General features: G+C 38.9%; 1 protein-coding gene across 4 annotated transcripts in view; it reads right to left on the reverse strand.

Annotated features, from left to right (window-relative positions):
- LOC110500730 (cGMP-specific 3',5'-cyclic phosphodiesterase) overlaps positions 1-24,417 on the reverse strand; it is a 111,534-nt gene that overhangs the window by 51,120 nt on the left and 35,997 nt on the right. For all 4 annotated transcript variants that reach the window (XR_005038647.1, XM_036958213.1, XM_036958212.1 and 1 more), the window contains exons 3-6: positions 20,690-20,863; positions 4,121-4,210; positions 3,251-3,322; positions 268-357 (exon numbers count right to left, since the gene is read on the reverse strand). Coding sequence is in view for 3 of the 4 variants with exons in the window: in XM_036958213.1 (XP_036814108.1) it covers positions 268-357; positions 3,251-3,322; positions 4,121-4,210; positions 20,690-20,863 (426 nt within the window). In the remaining variant the exon portion in view is untranslated. The remainder of the gene's footprint in view (positions 1-267; positions 358-3,250; positions 3,323-4,120; positions 4,211-20,689; positions 20,864-24,417) is intronic.

Consider the following 24,417-nt stretch of genomic DNA (forward strand, 5'->3'; position numbering starts at 1 on the left):
ATGACCGCATGAACACACACCCACATACTCATACACAAACACAAAAACATGAACACACACTCACAAGAAAGCATGCTAACACACACACCCACACAGACACCCACCTACGCATATGCGCACACCACACACACACACACACACACACACACACACCCACACACCCACCCACACACACCCACACACACACACACACACACACACACACACACACACACACACACACACACACACACACACACACACACACACTGACAGACGGCAACAAACCTGATTCCGTCGGTTTTCCAGCTGGGACGTCTCGTAGAGCTGGGCGTTGTGTAGGACGATCCCGGAGAAGGCCAGGTAGGCAGAGAAGTCCTGTCAGGGGAATCAGACTATAAACTCGATTCAGAGTGTGGCATTTATAGAGAAATGGAGAAAATAATGAGAGTAGGAGAGCATTGAACACTCTTAGAAAAAAGGGGTTCTTCAGAAAGTATTCACACCCCTGAATGTTCCCACATTTTGTTGTGTTACAGGCTGAATATCAAATGGACTGAGATGGTTTTGTTACTGGCTTACACAGAATAACCACATAATGTCAAAGTGGAATTACTGTATGTTTTCAGATTTTTTTTTTTACAAATGAATTAAAAATTAAAAGCTGAAATGTCTTGAGTCAATAAGTATTCAGACCTTTTGTTATGGCAAACCTAAATACATTCGGAGTAAAAATGTGCTTAACAAATCACATAATAAGTTGCGTGGACTCACTCTGTTTGCAATAATGGTGTTTAACATGATTTTTCAGGACTATCTCATACCTGTGCCCCACACATACAATTGTCTGGAAGGTCCCTTAGTCGAGCAGTGAATTTCAAACACAGATTCAACCACAAAGACTAGGGAGTTTTTCCAATGCCTCGCAAAGAAGGGCGCCTATTGGTAGATGGGGGGGGGGGAAGCAAACATTGAATATCCCTTTGAGCATGGTGCAGTTATTAACTACACTGGATGGTGTATCAATACACCCAGTCACTACAAAGATACAGGTGTCCTTCCTAACTATGTCGCTGGAAAGGAAGGAAACCACTCAGGGATTTCACCATGAGGCCGATGGGGACTTTAAAACAGTTACAGAGTTTAATGGCTGTGGCAGGAGAAAACTGAGGATGGATGCCAGTCAAAAGAAGGAAACCTGTACAGAATAAAACTATTCCAAAACATGCATCCTGTTTGTAAATAAGGCACTGAAGTAAAACTGTTAAAAATGTGGCAAAAAAAATAAAAGCACAGGCAAAATCCTAGAGGAAAACCTTGTTTAGTCGTTCTTCCAACACACACTGGGAGACAAATTCACTGTTTAGCAGCACAATAACCTAAAACACAAGGCCAAATATACACTGGAGTTGCTTACCAAGACGACATTAAATGTTCCTGAGTGGCCTAGTTATAGTTTTGACTTCAATCAACTTGAAAATCTATGGCAAGACTTGAATATGGCTGTCTAGCAATGATCAACAACCAACTTGACAAATAATAATGTGCAAATATTGTACAATCCAGGTGTGCAAAGCTCTTAGAGACTTACCTAGAAAGACTCACAGCTGTAATCACTGCCAAATCTTGACTTAAGACTTGAAAAAACTTGGAACTCGACTCGACTTTCTTTACTTGTTCTTAGAATGCACGACTTGGACTTAATGCTCTTAGAATGCACAACTTGGACTTAATGCTCTTAGAATGCACAACTTGGACTTAATGCTCTTAGAATGCACGACTTGGACTTAATGCTCTTAGAATGCACTACTTGGACTTAATGCTCTTAGAATGCACGACTTGGACTTAATGCTCTTAGAATGCACGACTTGGACTTAATGCTCTTAGAATGCACTACTTGGACTTAATGCTCTTAGAATGCACAACTTGGACTTAATGCTCTTAGAATGCACAACTTGGACTTAATGCTCTTAGAATGCACGACTTGGACTTAATGCTCTTAGAATGCACAACTTGGACTTAATACTCTTAGAATGCACAACTTGGACTTAATGCTCTTAGAATGCATGACTTGGACTTAATGCTCTTAGAATGCACGACTTGGACTTAATGCTCTTAGAATGCACGACTTGGACTTAATGCTCTTAGAATGCACAACTTGGACTTAATGCGCTTAGAATGCACAACTTGGACTTAATGCGCTTAGAATGCACAACTTGGACTTAATGCTCTTAGAATGCACAACTTGGACTTAATGCTCTTAGAATGCACAACTTGGACTTAATACTCTTAGAATGCACAACTTGGACTTAATGCTCTTAGAATGCACGACTTGGACTTAATGCGCTTAGAATGCATGACTTGGACTTAATGCTCCTAGAATGCACGACTTGGACTTAATGCTCTTAGAATGCACGACTTGGACTTAATGCTCTTAGAATGCACGACTTGGACTTAATGCTCTTAGAATGCACGACTTGGACTTAATGCTCTTAGAATGCACGACTTGGACTTAATGCTCTTAGAATGCACAACTTGGACTTAATGCTCTTAGAATGCACGACTTGGACTTAATGCTCTTAGAATGCACGACTTGGACTTAATGCTCTTAGAATGCACGACTTGGACTTAATGCTCTTAGAATGCACGACTTGGACTTAATGCTCTTAGAATGCATGACTTGGACTTAATGCTCTTAGAATGCACGACTTGGACTTAATGCTCTTAGAATGCATGACTTGGACTTAATGCTCTTAGAATGCACAACTTGGACTTAATGCTCTTAGAATGCACGACTTGGACTTAATGCTCTTAGAATGCATGACTTGGACTTAATGCTCTTAGAATGCACGACTTGGACTCCAATGCTTCCCACAGTTGGCTGGATGTCCTTTGGGTGGTGGACCAGTCTTGATACACAGAGGAAACTGTTGAGTGTGAAAAACCCAGCAGCATTGCAATTCTTGACACAAACTGGTGTGCCTGGCATTCTTTTGTCCATTATTTAATTATTTATTAAATTATATTATTAGACAAAATGATGTATTCTAATGTATTATTAGCAGCCATAGTTCAAACATGGCACCATACAGGGTTCTATATGGAACCAATTTTGGTTCAGTGGGGTTCCCTTGGGGTTCTGATCAAAGAACCATATAAAAAGGTTCTATATAGAACTTTTAGAGGTTCCATTTATGAAGCAAGTGATATAACCCTTTTTGGTTCTATGAGGAACCTTTTTTCAAGGAGTGCAGTGTCTTTCTCCCAGTACCTTTTCATCCTGTTCAGTGAAAGTCCCATTCTCTCCACACTTCTTGTTGATGGCCTGTGCCACTCCTACCACCTGGGAGGCGAAAGAGAGGGGAAGGGGAAGAGAGAGGAGAAATAGAGAGGAGAGGGGGAAGAGGAAGGAGAGGGGGAAGAGAGAGGAGAGGGGAAAGAGAGAGGGGGAAGAGAGGAGAGGGAGAAGAGAGAGGGGGAAGAGAGGAGAGGGGGAAGAGAGAGGAGAGGTAGAAGAGAGAGGAGAGGGAGAAGAGAGGAGAGGGAGAAGAGGAGAGGGGGAAGAGAGAGGAGATGGAGAAGAAAGAGGAGAGGGGGAAGAGATAGGAGAAGGGGAAGAGAGAGGAGAGGTAGAAGAGAGAGGAGAGGGGAAAGAGAGCAGGGAGAGCATCCATCAAAATGCAACCACAACTATAAAGAACAGAACAGAATAAAAAACAATTAGATTACATTATTTCTCTTTGACCTCAATTGCTCTATTGTAAACTCTGAAAATAACTCCATGTGCATCTTGAAATTGTTCAATATGGGTACAATCTACACTTTTAGAAAAAAGGGTTCCAAAAGGGTTCTCCGGCTGTCCCCATGTAGACCCCTAAAAGGGTTCTACCTGGAACCAAAAAGGGTCCTTTAAAGGGTTCACCTATGAGGACAGCAGAATAGCCGTTTTAAATTCTAGATAGCACCTTTTTGTCTAAGTATGTAGCTAGTGTTGTGAGATATCTATGGTCTGTAATCCCCTCTACATGTTAGTGTTGGAGAGCTGAAATGTGTTCACCTGTCTATGGTGTCTTACCTGCTCTCTATAATTCGTTCTGAGTAGCTGAGTACTGTATCTTGTATGCACTGTATTGTGTCTTACCTCTTCTCTGTGGTTCTTGATGGGCATACACAGGATACTCTGCGTCTTATAGCCTGTGATCTGATCCACCTCTGCATTGAACCTGGGGTCCTGTGGAAGGATATGACCACTAACATTACCAGACATGTACTCGCAAAGCATCTCTAAGTAAGAGTGCTGATCCAGGATCAGACCCCCTCCTCTCTTATTCATGAGCATTTCAAATGCTCTGAGACACATTGTGAACACGGCCCCAAAAACACATGGACATTCTAGACAATTGAGTCAACATAAAGGAATAACCACTACATTTTCCCTTTACTGTGAGACCCCTGATCTGGTTCCCCAGATTGGTTTAGACAGCAGCTGTCCCAAATGGCACCCTATTCCCTATATATTGCACTACACTGTAAAACTACATTTAATTGTTAAAACTAATTATTATTAAGAAACTGTTTTGCCTTTTTTGTTTTACTTCTCGATCGAAGTGTTGCCTGAACAAAACAAAAAACGTTGGCCCAAACTTGGTTCCGATTTCAGAAAACAGAGGCTCAAATTCTCATTTGTTAATTCAACTAGAAATTATTATTTGGGCATTTTACCTAAAAAAGTCTGTGGAACTAGTTACACACACGCTGCTTTTAACATACAATGTTCTCAATTTAATAATTGACACATGTTGACATACATGATGACATTGTGCATGTTCATTTATACAGTCATTAATATTCAACATGTCCTCACCCGGGATTTGAAATTCATTTTGAACTTAATCTTAATTAAATCCAGTTTGCTACAGCAGGAAAATAATCCTGCAGCAACTGGAAATGTGGATTATTATGTGGATTATTACGTGGATTATAAGTGATAGTCATGTTTGTAGGGGTTGATACATTTTTAATTAGGGCAAATCAGGTTTTAAACATTAGAAGCCTTTTTAAACCTTGAATAAATACACTACAATCAAATTAAGATCCTACATCTGTAACAAACACTGACACATTTTACATCTATCACATTTTACCAAATCTGTGGAAGCACACAAATAATAACCTGCTTTGTTTATTTGAATTATAAAGTCATTTATATGTCTGATGATATTTTAACAAGATCAAGTTTTGTTTTTTGCTAATAATGGCTTTTGGTAACAGTTGTATCTTGGAGTCAACATGACGAGTCAGTTCTTCCAACGGTGATAGATATGGTTTAACTAAAAGTCACCACAGTTGTAAAGACAACACTTTATGGGTATTGATAAGAAAGCTTCCCCTGTAATGGGTCTGGCCCGTGAGGTTGCCAATCTCTTTCCCTACAGAGGGCTGCGCCACTCCAACCATCCAGAGGGGAATTTTGATCCCAGTTTAGATTTGAACGCCATCCCAACCGCCCTAACTGGGGCTTTAACGAGCCAATCAGAGAGCTAGGGGTCTCCCTAGGTAGGAGCTACCACTACGCAGAGTGACGCAGATGCACTTCCTGAAAGCTGTCTGTTTCTACAAACATAACACTGGTCCCGTATCAGGTTCTATGGACCCAGCTGGTGGTTTGTTTTGGTAGCACACACACACACATGGACGCATATATATGGACACACACCCCTCCTTCCTCCTTGTCCGTTCCAGATGAACAAACTAATTGGATACAGATGCGTTAAAGTGAAGTTACTCTCTCCCTTTTTCTCTCTCTGCCTCTTCTAATTGATCTATTTCTAGCTCCCTCTCTCTGCTCCAGTCTAGGCCCCTTTTTGTCTCTTTCTCTCTCTGCCTCTTCTAATTGATCTATTTCTAGCTCCCTCTCTCTGCTCCAGTCTAGGCCCCTTTTTGTCTCTTTCTCTCTCTGCCTCTTCTAATTGATCTATTTCTATCTCCCTCTCTCTGCTCCAGTCTAGGCCCCTTTTTGTCTCTTTCTCTCTCTGCCTCTTCTAATTGATCTATTTCTATCTCCCTCTCTCTGCTCCAGTCTAGGCCCCTTTTTGTCTCTTTCTCTCTCTGCCTCTTCTAATTGATCTATTTCTATCTCCCTCTCTCTGCTCCAGTCTAGGCCCCTTTTTGTCTCTTTCTCTCTCTGCCTCTTCTAATTGATCTATTTCTATCTCCCTCTCTCTGCTCCAGTCTCGGCCCCTGTTGAGGAAAACACTTCATCAGAATCAAGTGCTAGAAAGATCACCAATAAAGTCATTGTCATTAGTCAGAACACTGTTGGCCGGCAATCAAATGATTGTGTAGCAGCTAATCAGGCGTAAGGTAAACGATGTGATGTCATATGACATGAAACGTGATTAGACAAACATATGCATGTATCAGTAAGAACACAATCTCATATATGTAAGTATATATATATATATATATGTATATGTGTATGTATATTTGAGCAATAAGGCACTAGGGGGTATGGTATATGGCCAATATACCAGGTTAAGGGCTGTTCTTAAACACGACACAACACAGAGTGCCTGGATACAGCCCTTAGCTGTGGTATATTGGCCATATACCACAAACCCCAGAGGTGCCTTATTGCTATTGTAAACTAGTTACCAACGTAATTAGATCAGTAAAAATACATGTTTTGTCATACCCATGGTATATGGTCTGATATATCACGGCTGTCAGCCAATCAGCATTCAGGGCTCAAACCACCCAGTTTACATATATATATATATATATATCAAAAATTGAGTATGGTTTAAATGCCAGGATGTTCTACTGATTTCGGCTCTTCATCTAGTATAATTCGATTCACACGTTTCCACAATGCATTGGAAGAGGTGGGCTGCGGGTGATAGGCCATTGTTCTCCAAACAACCAAACTAGGCTTCTTCATTTGGAACATGCCGAACAGCGAAGCTTCTGCGGTGGTGTTTAAATGTAGGCTGTCGTTTTTTGCTCTCCTTAAAATTAGCATTAGTATTGTAGGCTACATGTTTGAATGTCTTTTAAACTCGTAAACATTTTTTTTTTTTTACCCAAATTGGATTTCTGGTTTCTCACTGAAAATGGTTTCTTGTTCTCATCGCCTTCGTCAGCGCTTTTAAACTAAATACCATTTTTTGATTTCTGAACGTGTCGGCACGGGGGACTCGGATGTGGCTGCGATAGTGATGTCATGTTAATCAGGCCTTTTGATTTGAACATATGGATTGTCTTAGTTTTGTAGGCGTGGTTACCTATTTAATGATATAATTAATGGATCAAGCCTCAGGAGTCATTCTGATCTCGTTCCCTCTGTGATCAGTGCTTTAGTTTATTATGTTACTGTCCAGCAGTTCTGAATGTACCATGCACCTGACTGTCCACGTTTTCCTGTGCAATAGCCTTTTGATTTGAGCATTTTAAAAGTTGTGATGTGTGTACTAGGCTATTTGATTTTATTTATACATGTCACAGCACTTTGATTTCATGAATACATATGTTTAAATGGAACCAATTCATCTTTTCCGTTTTAAATAGGGTAGATGGGCTGTATGGTCTACTACGGTGTAGGTCTAATATCATAGTCTGCCTATAAACAGTCTAAGCAGGCCTATAACTCCATTTATATTCTATTCAGAGTTTAGACAAATATGTAGAATTGAAAATGAGATATTATCAGGCAGGTTAATGAGATGCATGTCTGTTGAATTTGTAAAAATCCATCCTCACTTGGCCCCGCCCCTCCTACTCAGCCAATCAGGAGACGCTACTGCGTTGTGGCCGAGGCATACTGTTTACTTTTTACTAAACGGTACGTGCTAAATACACTGAACAAAAATACAAATATAAACGCAACACGTAAAGTGTTGGTCCCCGGGTTTCATGAGCTGAAATAAAAAGATCCCAGAAATACACAAAAAGCTTATTCCTTTCAAATATTTTGCACAACTTTGTTTTCATCCCTGCTGGTGAGAATTTCTCATTTGCCAAGATAATCCATCTACCTGACAGGTGTGGCATTTCAACAAACTAATTAAACAGCATTATCATTACACAGGTGCACCTTGTGCTGGGGACAATAAAAGGCAACTCTAAAATGTGCAGTTTTGTCACACAACACAATGCCACAGATATCTCAAGTGTTGAGGGAGCGTGCAGTTGGCATGCTGACTGCAGCAATGTCCACCAGAGCTGTTTCCAGAGAATTTAATATTCATTTCTCTACCATAAGCCACCTCCAACGCCATTCTAGAGAATTTGGCACAATCTCTGCCTTTCTCTCTCTCAAACATCTGCTTTCTCTTTCAAAGACATAATTCCACTAGAAGGGCATCTGACTGTGTGTGTGTGTGTGTGTGTGGACGGGTGCACGCGTGTGCGTGTTTGTGTAAGTGAGTGTGTGTGCTTGCGCATGTATATGTGTGTGTGTCAATGTGTGTCAATGTGTAAGCTTTCATCTCCCTCTCCACCAATTGACACAGCTGGGAACCTACTGGGTAGTCCATAGGGAAGATTCCATCTCCTATTGAGAGGGCTCACGGACTGCGCACACAGGACCGGAGGTATGTACTGTATATGTACTGGCATGGTCTAATTGTGTCTGAGAATAAAGATAGTTAGATAGAAATGGAAAACAATGGCCGCCAATAGCACACACAAACAGAATCATGGAAATCTGCAGTCAGCAGACCTGAAAATCTGCGCTCAAGTTGTGGGCCCAGTGCAGCAACATCACAATGGGGATCATAGGTTAAAATCCAGCCTGTTCTCCAGGACTCAAGGCATTGTAACTGGGCAGAGACTGATAGTACGACCTACAATTATTATAGACTGATAGTACGACCTACAATCATTATAGACTGATAGTACGACCTACAATCATTATAGACTGATAGTACGACCTACAATCATTATAGACTGATAGTATGACCTACAATCATTACAGATCATTATAGACTGATAGTACGACCTACAATCATTATAGACTAATAGTACGACCTACAATCATTATAGACTAATAGTACGACCTACAATCATTACAGATCATTATAGACTAATAATACGACATACAATCATTATAGACTAATAGTACGACCTACAATCATTATAGATCATTATAGACTGATAGTACTACCTACAATCATTATAGACTAATAGTACGACCTACAATCATTATAGACTGATAGTACGACCTACAATCATTATAGACTGATAGTATGACCTACAATTTTTACAGATCATTATAGACTGATAGTACGACCTACAATCATTATAGATCATTATAGACTGATAGTACGACCTACAATCATTATAGACTAATAGTACGACCTACAATCATTATAGACTAATAGTACGACCTACAATCATTACAGATCATTATAGACTAATAGTACGACATACAATCATTATAGACTAATAGTACGACCTACTATCATTATAGATCATTATAGATTGATAGTACTACCTACAATCATTATAGACTAATAGTACGACCTACAATCATTATAGACTGATAGTACGACCTACAATCATTATAGACTGATAGTACGACCTACAATCATTATAGATCATTATAGACTGATAGTTCAACCTATAATCATTATAGATCATTATAGACTGATAGTACAACCTACAATCATTATAGACTGATAGTACGATAGTACGACCTACAATCATTATAGACTGATAGAACGACCTACAATCATTATAGACTGATAGTACGACCTACAATCATTATAGACTGATAGTACGACCTACAATCATTATAGACTGATAGTACGACCTACAATCATTATAGACTGATAGTACGACCTACAATCATTATAGATCATTATAGACTGATAGTACAACCTACAATCATTATAGACTGATAGTACAACCTACAATCATTATAGATCATTATAGACTGATAGTACGACCTACAATCATTATAGACTGATAGTACGACCTACAATCATTATAGACTGATAGTACGACCTACAATCATTATAGACTGATAGTATGACCTACAATCATTACAGATCATTATAGACTGATAGTACGACCTACAATCATTATAGATCATTATAGACTGATAGTACGACCTACAATCATTATAGACTAATAGTACGACCTACAATCATTATAGACTAATAGTACGACCTACAATCATTACATATCATTATAGACTAATAGTACGACATACAATCATTATAGACTGATAGTACGATAGTACGACCTACAATCATTATAGACTGATAGTACGACCTACAATCATTATAGACTGATAGTACGACCTACAATCATTATAGATCATTATAGACTGATAGTACAACCTACAATCATTATAGACTGATAGTACAACCTACAATCATTATAGATCATTATAGACTGATAGTACGACCTACAATCATTATAGACTGATAGTACGACCTACAATCATTATAGATCATTATAGACTGATAGTACAACCTACAATCATTATAGACTGATAGTACGATAGTACGACCTACAATCATTATAGACTGATAGTACGACCTACAATCATTATAGACTGATAGTACGACCTACAATCATTATAGATCATTATAGACTGATAGTACAACCTACAATCATTATAGACTGATAGTACAACCTACAATCATTATAGATCATTATAGACTGATAGTACGACCTACAATCATTATAGACTGATAGTACGACCTACAATCATTATAGACTGATAGTACGACCTACAATCATTATAGATCATTATAGACTGATAGTACAACCTACAATCATTATAGATCATTATAGACTGATAGTATGACCTACAATCATTATAGATCATTATAGACTGATAGTATGACCTACAATCATTATAGATCATTATAGACTGATAGTACAACCTACAATCATTATAGATCATTATAGACTGATAGTACGACCTACAATCATTATAGACTAATAGTACGACCTACAATCATTATAGACTAATAGTACGACCTACAATCATTATAGACTAATAGTACGACCTACAATCATTATAGACTAATAGTACGACCTACAATCATTATAGATCATTATAGACTGATAGTACTACCTACAATCATTATAGATCATTATAGACTAATAGTACGACCTACAATCATTATAGATCATTATAGACTGATAGTACGACCTACAATCATTATAGACTAATAGTACGACCTACAATCATTATAGACTAATAGTACGACCTACAATCATTACAGATCATTATAGACTAATAGTACGACCTACAATCATTATAGACTAATAGTACGACCTACAATCATTATAGATCATTATAGACTGATAGTACTACCTACAATCATTATAGACTAATAGTACGACCTACAATCATTATAGACTGATAGTACGACCTACAATCATTATAGACTGATAGTACGACCTACAATCATTATAGACTGATAGTTCAACCTATAATCATTATAGATCATTATAGACTGATAGTACGACCTACAATCATTATAGACTAATAGTACGACCTACAATCATTATAGACTAATAGTACGACCTACAATCATTACAGATCATTATAGACTAATAGTACGACATACAATCATTATAGACTAATAGTACGACCTACAATCATTATAGATCATTATAGACTGATAGTACTACCTACAATCATTATAGACTAATAGTACGACCTACAATCATTATAGACTGATAGTACGACCTACAATCATTATAGACTGATAGTACGACCTACAATCATTATAGACTGATAGTATGACCTACAATTTTTACAGATCATTATAGACTGATAGTACGACCTACAATCATTATAGATCATTATAGACTGATAGTACGACCTACAATCATTATAGACTAATAGTACGACCGACAATCATTATAGACTAATAGTACGACCTACAATCATTACAGATCATTATAGACTAATAGTACGACATACAATCATTATAGACTAATAGTACGACCTACAATCATTATAGATCATTATAGATTGATAGTACTACCTACAATCATTATAGACTAATAGTACGACCTACAATCATTATAGACTGATAGTACGACCTAAAATCATTATAGACTGATAGTACGACCTACAATCATTATAGATAATTATAGACTGATAGTTCAACCTATAATCATTATAGATCATTATAGACTGATAGTACAACCTACAATCATTATAGACTGATAGTACGATAGTACGACCTACAATCATTATAGACTGATAGTACGATAGTACGACCTACAATCATTATAGATCATTATAGACTGATAGTACAACCTACAATCATTATAGACTGATAGTACAACCTACAATCATTATAGATCATTATAGACTGATAGTACGACCTACAATCATTATAGACTGATAGTACGACCTACAATCATTATAGACTGATAGTACGACCTACAATCATTATAGACTGATAGTATGACCTACAATCATTACAGATCATTATAGACTGATAGTACGACCTACAATCATTATAGATCATTATAGACTGATAGTACGACCTACAATCATTATAGACTAATAGTACGACCTACAATCATTATAGACTAATAGTACGACCTACAATCATTACATATCATTATAGACTAATAGTACGACATACAATCATTATAGACTGATAGTACGATAGTACGACCTACAATCATTATAGACTGATAGTACGACCTACAATCATTATAGACTGATAGTACGACCTACAATCATTATAGATCATTATAGACTGATAGTACAACCTACAATCATTATAGACTGATAGTACAACCTACAATCATTATAGATCATTATAGACTGATAGTACGACCTACAATCATTATAGACTGATAGTACGACCTACAATCATTATAGACTGATAGTACGACCTACAATCATTATAGATCATTATAGACTGATAGTACAACCTACAATCATTATAGATCATTATAGACTGATAGTATGACCTACAATCATTATAGATCATTATAGACTGATAGTATGACCTACAATCATTATAGATCATTATAGACTGATAGTACGACCTACAATCATTATAGATCATTATAGACTGATAGTACGACCTACAATCATTATAGACTAATAGTACGACCTACAATCATTATAGACTAATAGTACGACCTACAATCATTATAGACTAATAGTACGACCTACAATCATTATAGACTAATAGTACGACCTACAATCATTATAGATCATTATAGACTGATAGTACTACCTACAATCATTATAGATCATTATAGACTAATAGTACGACCTACAATCATTATAGATCATTATAGACTGATAGTACGACCTACAATCATTATAGACTAATAGTACGACCTACAATCATTATAGACTAATAGTACGACCTACAATCATTACAGATCATTATAGACTAATAGTACGACCTACAATCATTATAGACTAATAGTACGACCTACAATCATTATAGATCATTATAGACTGATAGTACTACCTACAATCATTATAGACTAATAGTACGACCTACAATCATTATAGACTGATAGTACGACCTACAATCATTATAGACTGATAGTACGACCTACAATCATTATAGACTGATAGTTCAACCTATAATCATTATAGATCATTATAGACTGATAGTACGACCTACAATCATTATAGACTGATAGTACGATAGTACGACCTACAATCATTATAGACTGATAGTACAACCTACAATCATTATAGACTGATAGTACGACCGACAATCATTACAGACTGATAGTACGACCTACAATCATTATAGATCATTATAGACTGATAGTACAACCTACAATCATTATAGACTGATAGTACAACCTACAATCATTATAGATCCTTATAGACTGATAGTACGACCTACAATCATTATAGACTGATAGTACGACCTACAATCATTATAGACTGATAGTACGACCTACAATCATTATAGATCATTATAGACTGATAGTACAACCTACAATCATTATAGATCATTATAGACTGATAGTATGACCTACAATCATTATAGATCATTATAGACTGATAGTATGACCTACAATCATTATAGATCATTATAGACTGATAGTACGACCTACAATCATTATAGATCATTATAGACTGATAGTACAACCTACAATCATTATAGACTGATAGTACGACCTACAATCATTATAGATCATTATAGACTGATATTACAACCTACAATCATTATAGATCATTATAGACTGATAGTATGACCTACAATCATTATAGATCATTATAGACTGATAGTACGACCTACAATCATTATAGATCATTATAGACTGATAGTACGACCTACAATCATTATAGACTAATAGTACGACCTACAATCATTATAGACTAATAGTACGACCTACAATCATTACAGATCATTATAGACTAATAGTACGACCTACAATCATTATAGACTAATAGTACGACCTACAATCATTATAGATCATTATAGACTGATAGTACTACCTACAATCATTATAGATCATTATAGACTAATAGTACGACCTACAATCATTACAGATCATTATAGACTGATAGTACGACCTACAATCATTATAGACTAATAGTACGACCTACAATCATTATAGACTAATAGTACGACCTACAATCATTACAGATCATTATAGACTAATAGTACGACCTACAATCATTATAGACTAATAGTACGACCTACAATCATTATAGATCATTATAGACTGATAGTACTACCTACAATCATTATAGACTAATAGTACGACCTACAATCATTATAGACTGATAGTACGACCTACAATCATTATAGACTGATAGTACGACCTACAATCATTATAGATCATTATAGACTGATAGTTCAACCTATAATCATTATAGATCATTATAGACTGATAGTACAACCTACAATCATTATAGACTGATAGTACGATAGTACGACCTACAATCATTATAGACTGATAGTACGACCTACAATCATTATAGACTGATAGTACGACCTACAATCATTATAGACTGATAGTACGACCTACAATCATTATAGATCATTATAGACTGATAGTACAACCTACAATCATTATAGACTGATAGTACAACCTACAATCATTATAGATCCTTATAGACTGATAGTACGACCTACAATCATTATAGACTGATAGTACGACCTACAATCATTATAGACTGATAGTACGACCTACAATCATTATAGATCATTATAGACTGATAGTACAACCTACAATCATTATAGATCATTATAGACTGATAGTATGACCTACAATCATTATAGATCATTATAGACTGATAGTATGACCTACAATCATTATAGATCATTATAGACTGATAGTACGACCTACAATCATTATAGATCATTATAGACTGATAGTACAACCTACAATCATTATAGACTGATAGTACGACCTACAATCATTATAGATCATTATAGACTGATATTACAACCTACAATCATTATAGATCATTATAGACTGATAGTATGACCTACAATCATTATAGATCATTATAGACTGATAGTACGACCTACAATCATTATAGATCATTATAGACTGATAGTACAACCTACAATCATTATGGACTGATAGTACGACGTACAATCATTATAGATCATTATAGACTGATATTACAACCTACACTCATTATAGATCATTATAGACTGATAGTACAACCTACAATCATTATAGATCATTATAGACTGATTGTAGGTCGTACTATCATTATAGACTGATAGTACAACCTACAATCATTATAGACTGATAGTACGACCTACAATCATTATAGAATGCTACCTTTACTAAACTGTATACTTATGACTGACCAGGATCAGGCTTAACTCAACATAATCTTCGTCTGCCCTAGTAACGACAGGCTGAAATGGCATGATGGTTTTATTATTGATTGGAGTAAGAAAGTAATCTGTCTTGTAACATTATACCCAACAAGATCAATAAACTCCATCTGTCATGGGAGGACTTGACAGGATTGAGGTGTCTTATCTCTTAAGTAAAAGAAGGTCAACTAGCAAGGATTTTTATGAGTATTTCACTTTTTATATCAATATCAAATAATTTCTAGGTAACAATGAAGTACCCTACTGTAATAGAATGGGCGAAAGTATATTTTTAGGAAAAAACTGTTTCTCAAGCAAGAATTTTGCTAGGACTGTCTGGGAATTGGGGCGGAAAACTGGCTGTTATTGGCAGAGAGGTTTGAAACTCTCTTTCTTATTGGTCTATTAACCAATGATGTCACCGTGGAAAGCTGAAACTCACACAACATCTAGTGGAAAGCCGTCCCAGAAGAGTAGAGGCTGTTAATCAGCAGGTTTGCATGGGAGGGAGTTTCAGCTTTCCACGGTTTATTTTTATTTTTTTATTTACCCCTTTTCTCCCCAATTTCGTGGTATCCAATTGTTGTAGTAGCTACTATCTTGTCTCATCGCTACAACTCCCGTACGGGCTCGGGAGAGACGAAGGTTGAAAGTCATGCGTCCTCCGATACACAACCCAACCAGCCGCACTGCTTCTTAACACAGCGCGCATCCAACACGGAAGCCAGCCGCACCAATGTGTCGGAGGAAACACCATGCACCTGGCAACCTTGGTTAGCGCGCACTGCGCCCGGCCCGCCACAGGAGTCGCTGGTGCGTGATGAGACAAGGACATCCCTACCGACCAAGCCCTCCCTAACCCGGACGACGCTAGGCCAATTGTGCGTCGCCCCACGGACCTCCCGGTCACGGCCGGTTACAACAGAGCCTGGGCGCGAACCCAGGGACTCTGATGGCACAGCTGGCACTGCAGTACAGCGCCCTTAACCACTGCGCCACCCGGGAGGCCCTAGATTTGATTTTCAACCAGCAACTACACTACATGACCAAAAGTATGTGGACACCTAATCATCGAACATCTCATTCCAAGATCATGGGCATAATTATGGAGTTGGTCCACCTTTTGCTGCTGTAACAGCCTCTACTCTTCTGGGACGGCTTTCCACTAGATGTTGGAACATTGTTGCGGGGACTGGCTTCCATTCAGCCACAAGAGCATTAGTGAGGTCGGGCACTGATGTTGGGCGATTAGGCCTGGCTCGCAGTCGGCATTCCAATTCATCCCAAAGGTGTTCGATGGGGTTTAGGTCATGGCTGTGTGCAGCCCAGTCTAGTTCTTCCACAGCGATCTCAACAAACCATTTCTGTATGGACCTTGCTTTGTGCACAGGGGCATTGTCATGCTGAAACAGAAAATGGCTTTCCCCTGTTGACACAAAGTTGGAAGCACAGAATCGTCTAGAATGTCATTGTATGCTGTAGTGTTAAGAACTAAGGGGCCTAGCCCGAACCATGAAAAACAGCCCCAGAACATTATTCCTCCTTCATCAAACTTTACATTTGGCACTATGCATTGGGGCAGGTAGCGTTCTCCTGGCATTCGCCAAACCCAGATTAGTCCCTCGAACTGCCAGATGGCATCGCGCATGGTGATCTTCGGCTGGTGTGTGGCTGCTCGGCCATTGAAACCCATTTCATGAAGCTTTCGACTAACAGTTCTTGTGCTGACATTGCTTTCAGAGACAGTTTGGAACTAAGTAGTGAGTGTTGCAACCGAGGACAGACTAATTTTACACGCTACGCACTTCAGAGCTCGGCAGATCCGTTCTGTGAGCTTGTGTGTCCACTGTCCACATACTTTTTTTTATATATATAGTGTATCAGGAATAACACTGATCACATTTTTTCACACTTTTACAGTTTTAGTTTAATCAGCAGTTGTACAAAATGACACAAAACTGCATTTTGACTGCATTGGGCCTTCAAGTGTGTGTGTGAGAGAGATCATTGTGTGTGTGTGTGTGTGTGTGTGTGTGTGTGTGTGTGTGTGTGTGTGTGTGTGTGTGTGTGTGTGTGTGTGTGTGTGTGTGTGTGTGTGTGTGCTTGTGTATGTGTGTGTCCTTGTATCTCTGGGAGAATCTCAATTGGTTTTGCTAGACTCGTGGCGTCCTCTCGTCCGCCCTTTCCTCCCCTGCTTTTGAAAAAGGTCAAAGGTAATCAAGGAGCGGAGGACAGGACAGGAAACGTGGAAACTAGACGATCCTCTCTCAGGGTGGGAATTTACATGTGTAAAGGGATCAAAACACATGTAGTTGTGAAAGACATCTTATAGATAAAAGGAAAGAAGTTAGTTAGTTTATAAAATGTGAGCTTTTCTCCTTTGATAAAACAGCAGCTGACTGAAATGGGGTGTGGTGGAATTCTAAACACTTCCGCGCTAGATTCCGGGAGGATATGAAGGACCCTCTCTTTTCAAAGATCATTCGTAAAAATCCAAATAACTTCACAGATCTTCATTGTAAAGGGTTTAAACACTGTTTCCCATGCTTGTTCAATGAACCATAAACAATTAATGAACATGCACCTGTGGAACGGTCGGTAAGACACTAACCTTTCTACTGACTCTGAAATACACCAAAAGAAAGATGCCCAGGGTCCCTGCTCATCTGCGAGAATGTGCCTTAGGCATGCTGCAAGGAGGCATGAGGACTGCAGATGTCGCCAGGGCAATAAATTTCAATGTCCGTACTGTGAGATGCCTAAGACAGCGCTACAGGGAGGCAGGACGGATAGCTGATCGTCCTTGCAGTGGCAGACCACATGTAACAACACCTGCACAGGATCGGTACATCCGAACGTCACACCTGCAGGACAGGTACAGGATGGCAACAACAACTGCCCGTGTTACACCTGGAACGCACAATCCCTCCATCAGTGTTCAGACTGTCCGCAAGAGGCTGAGAGAGGCTGGACTGAGGGCTTGTAGGCCTGTTGTAAGGCAGGTCCTCACCAGACATCACCGGCAACAACGTCACCTATGGGCACAAACCCACCGTCGCTGGACCAGACAAGACAGGCAAAAAGTGCTCTTCATTGATGAGTCGTGGTTTTGTCTCACCAGGGGTGATGGTCGGATTAGCGTTTATCGTCAAAGGAATGAGCGTTACACCGAGGCCTGGATCTTGGATCTCAATCCCATTGAGTTTGTCTGGGACCTGTTGGATCGGATGGTGAGGGCTAGGTCCATTCCCCCCCAGAGATGTCCGGGAACTTGCAGGTGGAAGAGTGGGTTAACATCTCACAGCAAGAACTGGCAAATCTGGTGCAGTCCACGGGGAGTAGATGCACTGCAGTACTTAATGCAGCTGGTGGCCACACCAGATACTGACTTTTACTTTTGATTTTGACCCCCTCTTTGTTCAGGGACACATTATTCCATTCATGTTAGTCACATGTCTGTGGAACTTGTTCAGTTTATGTCTCAGTTGTTGAATCTTGTTATGTTCATACAAATATCAACGTGTTAAGTTTGCTGAAAATAAACGCAGTTGACAGTGAGAGGACGTTTCTTTTTTTGCTGAGTTTAGTTACCACTTCTCCATTAGCTTACTAATGAATTGACACTCTCCTCGACCACTCAGCAGTAAGTGGTCAGCTATCAGCTGTCAGAGCATCTTACCAATTGCTGCAGCTATACACAACCCATCTGTAAATAGTCCATACAACCAACTACCTACCTCATGCCCATATTTGTTTTTCTGCTCTTTTGCACACCAGTTTTTCTACTTGCACATCATCATCTGCACATATATCACTCCAGTGTAAATTGCTAAATTGTAATTACTTCGCCACTATTGGCCTATTTATTGCCTTACCTCCTTATTTCATTTGCACACACTGTAAACAGATTTTTCTATTGTGTTACCCCATGTGTAACTCTGTGTTGTAGTTTCTGTCGCACTGCTTTGCTTTATCTTGGCCAGATCACAGTTGTAAATGGGAACTTGTTCTCAACTGGTCTACCTGGTTAAATAAAGGTGAAATAAAAAACATTTATCGGTTTCCAGGTCACAGAGGAAAGGAAGACGGAGCAGTTGAGGAGAGGATGGATTTTTACCCAATTCAGAATGTCCCCTTGCGTATGGTTTCCTTCAGTCCAGTGATGAACTTTGACATACAACTTCCTGTTTAATCTCAGAATGTAAAAGTCTCTCTCTCTCTCTCTCTCTCTCTCTCTCTCTCTCTCTCTCTCTCTCTCTCTCTCTCTCTCTCTCTCTCTCTCTCTCTCTCTCTCTCTCTCTCTCTCTCTCTCTCTCTCTCCAAGTGAAAGGTCAACTCGCAATGATTTTTCTTTCCCTCCCTCCCTCCCTCCATTCCTCTCTGTGGTTTATGCTTGGCCAATCACTCTCAGGTCCTGCACTCTGTCAGCAAAGACCCAGACTCCCCAACACAAATACTGGCCTGATTCAAAACACACACACACACGCACACACCAACCTCCTCATTATATTCATCATCATAATCCAACATACGCAAACCCCACCAGGGTGTTATCTGACACTCAGCAGAAAAACAAGGGAGGCCGCAGAAAGGAGGTCAATGGAGGATTACTCTGTATTTCACAGCCTCATATTTACTTGGTACAGTGTCTACTTAGAAAGCACATTGTAATAGGGTTATAGAAATAATTCAATTACCTACTGTAATGACTTCCTGTGGGTTTCTTTATGACTCATCAAAACACACAAAAAAACTGTTGAACATTTCATAACATTTCATAAGTGCAACTTCTTTCCACATAACGCCTTTGTAAGTACCAACTGTAATAGGACTGTGAAATGAACCATTCCAAAGGACAAAAGAGATGGAGGCCATCAAACATAGAGAAATAAAAAGCGTCTCACCTCGTAGGCATTCTTGATGTTGAGGGGCTGTCCCGTGGCCGCCACGTGACCCACAATGCCCTTGTTCCACTCCAGACGGATGCAGCTATTGGACACCTCCTCCAGGGTGGAGCCCTCGGCAACGTCAAATAGCCTGCTCACCAGGAACTTCCTGTTGGAGCTGTCTTCGCCCACCTGGGGTCACACGACAAGGAACAGTAAGGAAGTGATGTCATACATATCCAGACTCTACAGGAAGTGTATCTGCAACAGCTTTTTTAAAGTTGTCTCCACAGTGTATACTACGATATGATAATATATGATGTATGATATGATAAGTCAATTTGTTGTCCATTTGCTACCTGATATGGTTGTTGAATTAGACAGATACGGATTAGACAGAGATTAAAAGGTCACAAAAAGAACCAGGAAGTCCACTTTGGAGCCAACTTTTCCAGCAGCTTCATTCAGCATCATATACTTGAAATTAGGACGCACAATATATCGGTGAACATATCGGAATGGGCCTTTATTAGCAAAAAATGTCAACATGTCTAGTTTAACCCCAATGTTAAAAACCGATGTCAAAGCTACCGTGCATACCTAATATAACGTAGGTACATGACGTAATGACACCACGTAAAATTTTGCGCTACACGTGCAACACAGCATTCCTAACCTAGCCCACAATGTCTGCTGTGTGGATCGAGCATTCAACATGTCAAGCAGTCATTTGAAAGATTAAACATTTCCGCGAGACAACTCAAAGGCAAAATACATTAACGCCATGATAAGGGAACTAATTTCCCTTGACAATCAACCGTTCTCTGTCGTGGGTGATGTAGGCTTTCGCTACTGGTCGAGCACCGGGACACACTACCAAGTGCGCTATTTTTCAGATGTTGCCCTACCGGAGTCACACAGTAATGGCGTCACTGCTATTAGCTTCACGACATACTATGGAATGCTGTTTTTGTCTTTGCGTGTCAAAAAATATACACGTCAAATTACACTATTTGACATTAACACTATATGACGTATTAAATAAGCTATTAATTTGACATGTCAAATAACACAGTTATAGCTAGCTTTAGCTTGGTACCTAGCTAACACCAATACAACCCGCCTGAAAACAATGACCAGTAGAAACTGCAGTCATTTTCATTCTTCTTAGCAATAATTTAGGAATCCTTGTGAGTAACTATTAGCTAGGTATCCACTTGTTGTTCTCCTATTGAAATTGAACTTCAGTTCATGAAAATAAATAGCTAGCCAGCTACTTAACCCTGTTGCTCAATGCTAACGTTATAAGCAGCCAGTTAGCTTCATCTAGCTAGTGAGGCTTGACCGGACCGGGCTATGTGTTGTGAAGCTAGCCACTATAAGAATTAGGCACAATAATGGAATTTGCGGTTTGTCTTTAAAATAAAAGTACTTCCTTGAAAGTGATGCAGAAGGTGGCAATTGGTGGAATCGTGCAATATTTAGACTAGATCATGTTAAAAAAGATTGGAATGTGAAGTAATGAAATGGGGTATCAGTCTACCCGGTGACACCCGCAGAACACAACTGTGAAGTGTTTATGCAAACATTAGCGTTGTGGCTCTTATCGCGGGACCGTGACTGTGTGAAATCACCTCCCCAGTCAGCCTATTGTGTGTATTAACATTCACGCTGCACTGTAAAGCTTTACCTAAGGATTGGGGATCAATGAAATGGGCAATCAGTCTACTCAATACCCAAGATATTGTTTCCCAACGTCCTCCTCAGAGATATCAGACTCCAAAACATCCACGCAGTATTGTTTTTCCTCAGGAATAGTGTTCAATACACATCGGTTGACAATAACTGTGGCTCAATTCACAGTTGTTTCAGAGTCCCGCAATAAGAGCTACAACGCTAATGTTCTCTTGGTGTCACTGAGTAGACTGATACCCCATGTCATTGATCCACAATCCATAGGTAAGGCTGTACAGTGAAATAAGTATGTCCCCAATGTAATTCTAAAGTATAATACATTCAGCGTGATTTCAACAGATTTTTGGCAAATTAACAAATTAGTGTCTTTTGTTGATTTTACATAACAGCATTCCAACCTCGTTTAGCATGATCTTTTAAATTATGGCATAATTGTACGATTTGTATTCATTTGCATCACTATCAATGACATACTTTTATTTTGAAGGCTAACCGCAAAGTAAACTATTGTGGTTAATCCTTATTGTGGCTAGCTTCACATAGATGAGTCCGACCACCATTAATCAAATAAGAACTGTCTTATAAATTTGCGTTATTTTAGATGATGACACCTAGCTATATAGTTAGCTAGCTAACTATAGCTACTGAAACAGATTATGTCGTTTTGCTATGTTTTTGGGAAGAACTTTGTTTGCATACATGAGCTAGTTAGCTTTTTTTAATGACCAGAACTGTAGATGCGCAAGACAACTTTACCAGCATCATAGCATACGTATCGATTAATCGTTGTGACATATGAAATACGAGTCATAGTGAAATCAATGTGTAATAACTATGTAAAAAATGTATGAACACATTCAATTATTATGTTAGAGCCAGTTTGCGCTGTTCTGTGAAGGGAGAAGTACACAGCGTTGTAAAAGATCTTCAGTTTCTTGGCAATTTCTCGCATGGAATAGCCTTCATTTCTCAGAACAAGAATAGACTGACGAGTTTCAGAAGAAAGGTCTTTGTTTCTGGCCATTTTGAGCCTGTAATCAAACCCACAAATGCTGATGCTCCAGATACTCGACTAGTCTAAAGAAGGCCAGTTTTATTGGTTCTTTAATCAGAACAACAGTTTTCAGCTGTGCTAACATAATTGCAAAAGGGTTTTCTAATGATCAATTAGCTTTTTCAATCAATCAAATGTATTTATAAAGCCCTTCTTACATCAGCCGATGTCAAAGTGTTGTACAGAAACTCAGCCTAAATCCCCAAACAGCAAGCAATGCAGATTTAGAAGCATGGTGGCTAGGAAAAACTCCCTAGAAAGTCCGGAACATAGGAAGAAACCCAGAGAGGAACCAGGCACTGAGGGGTGGTCAGTCCTCTTCTGGCTGTATCGGGTGGAGAATATAACAGAACATGGCCAAGATGTTCATAGATGACCAGCTGGGTCAGACAATAATAATCACAGTGGTTGTAGAGGGTGCAACACGTCAGCACCTCAGGAGTAAATGTCAGTTAGCTTTTCATAGCCGATCATTCAGAGTTAGAGACAGCAGGTGCGGTAGAGAGAGAGTCCAAAACAGCAGGCCTGGGACAATGTAGGCCTGGGACAATGTAGCACGTCCAGTGAACAGGTCAAGGTTCCATAGCCGCAGGTAGAACAGTTGAAACTGGAGAAGCTTAAAATGATAAACTTTGATTAGCTAACACAACGTGCCATTGCCGTTTCCAGCTACAATAGTCATTTACAATATTAACTATTTATACACTGTATTTCTGATCAATTTGATGTTATTTTAATTGACAAAAAATTTGCTTTTCTTTAAAAAACAAGGACATTTCTAAGTGACCCCAAACTTTTGAACAGTAAAGTACGTAAATGCCAACAAAATAACTTTTTGGTCAGTATGGTGTGTGTGTAACCTTTATTTAACTAGGCAAGTCAACAAGTTCTTATTTACAATGACGGCCTAGTCGGCCTAGTCAACTTCCCACAAACACAGGTGGGGAAAATGGCTACCTAAGTATGGTTCCCAATCAGAGACAACGATAGACAGCTG

The sequence above is a fragment of the Oncorhynchus mykiss genome, chromosome 21, assembly GCF_013265735.2.
Source record: "Oncorhynchus mykiss isolate Arlee chromosome 21, USDA_OmykA_1.1, whole genome shotgun sequence".
NCBI classification, from domain to species: Eukaryota; Metazoa; Chordata; class Actinopteri; order Salmoniformes; family Salmonidae; genus Oncorhynchus; species Oncorhynchus mykiss.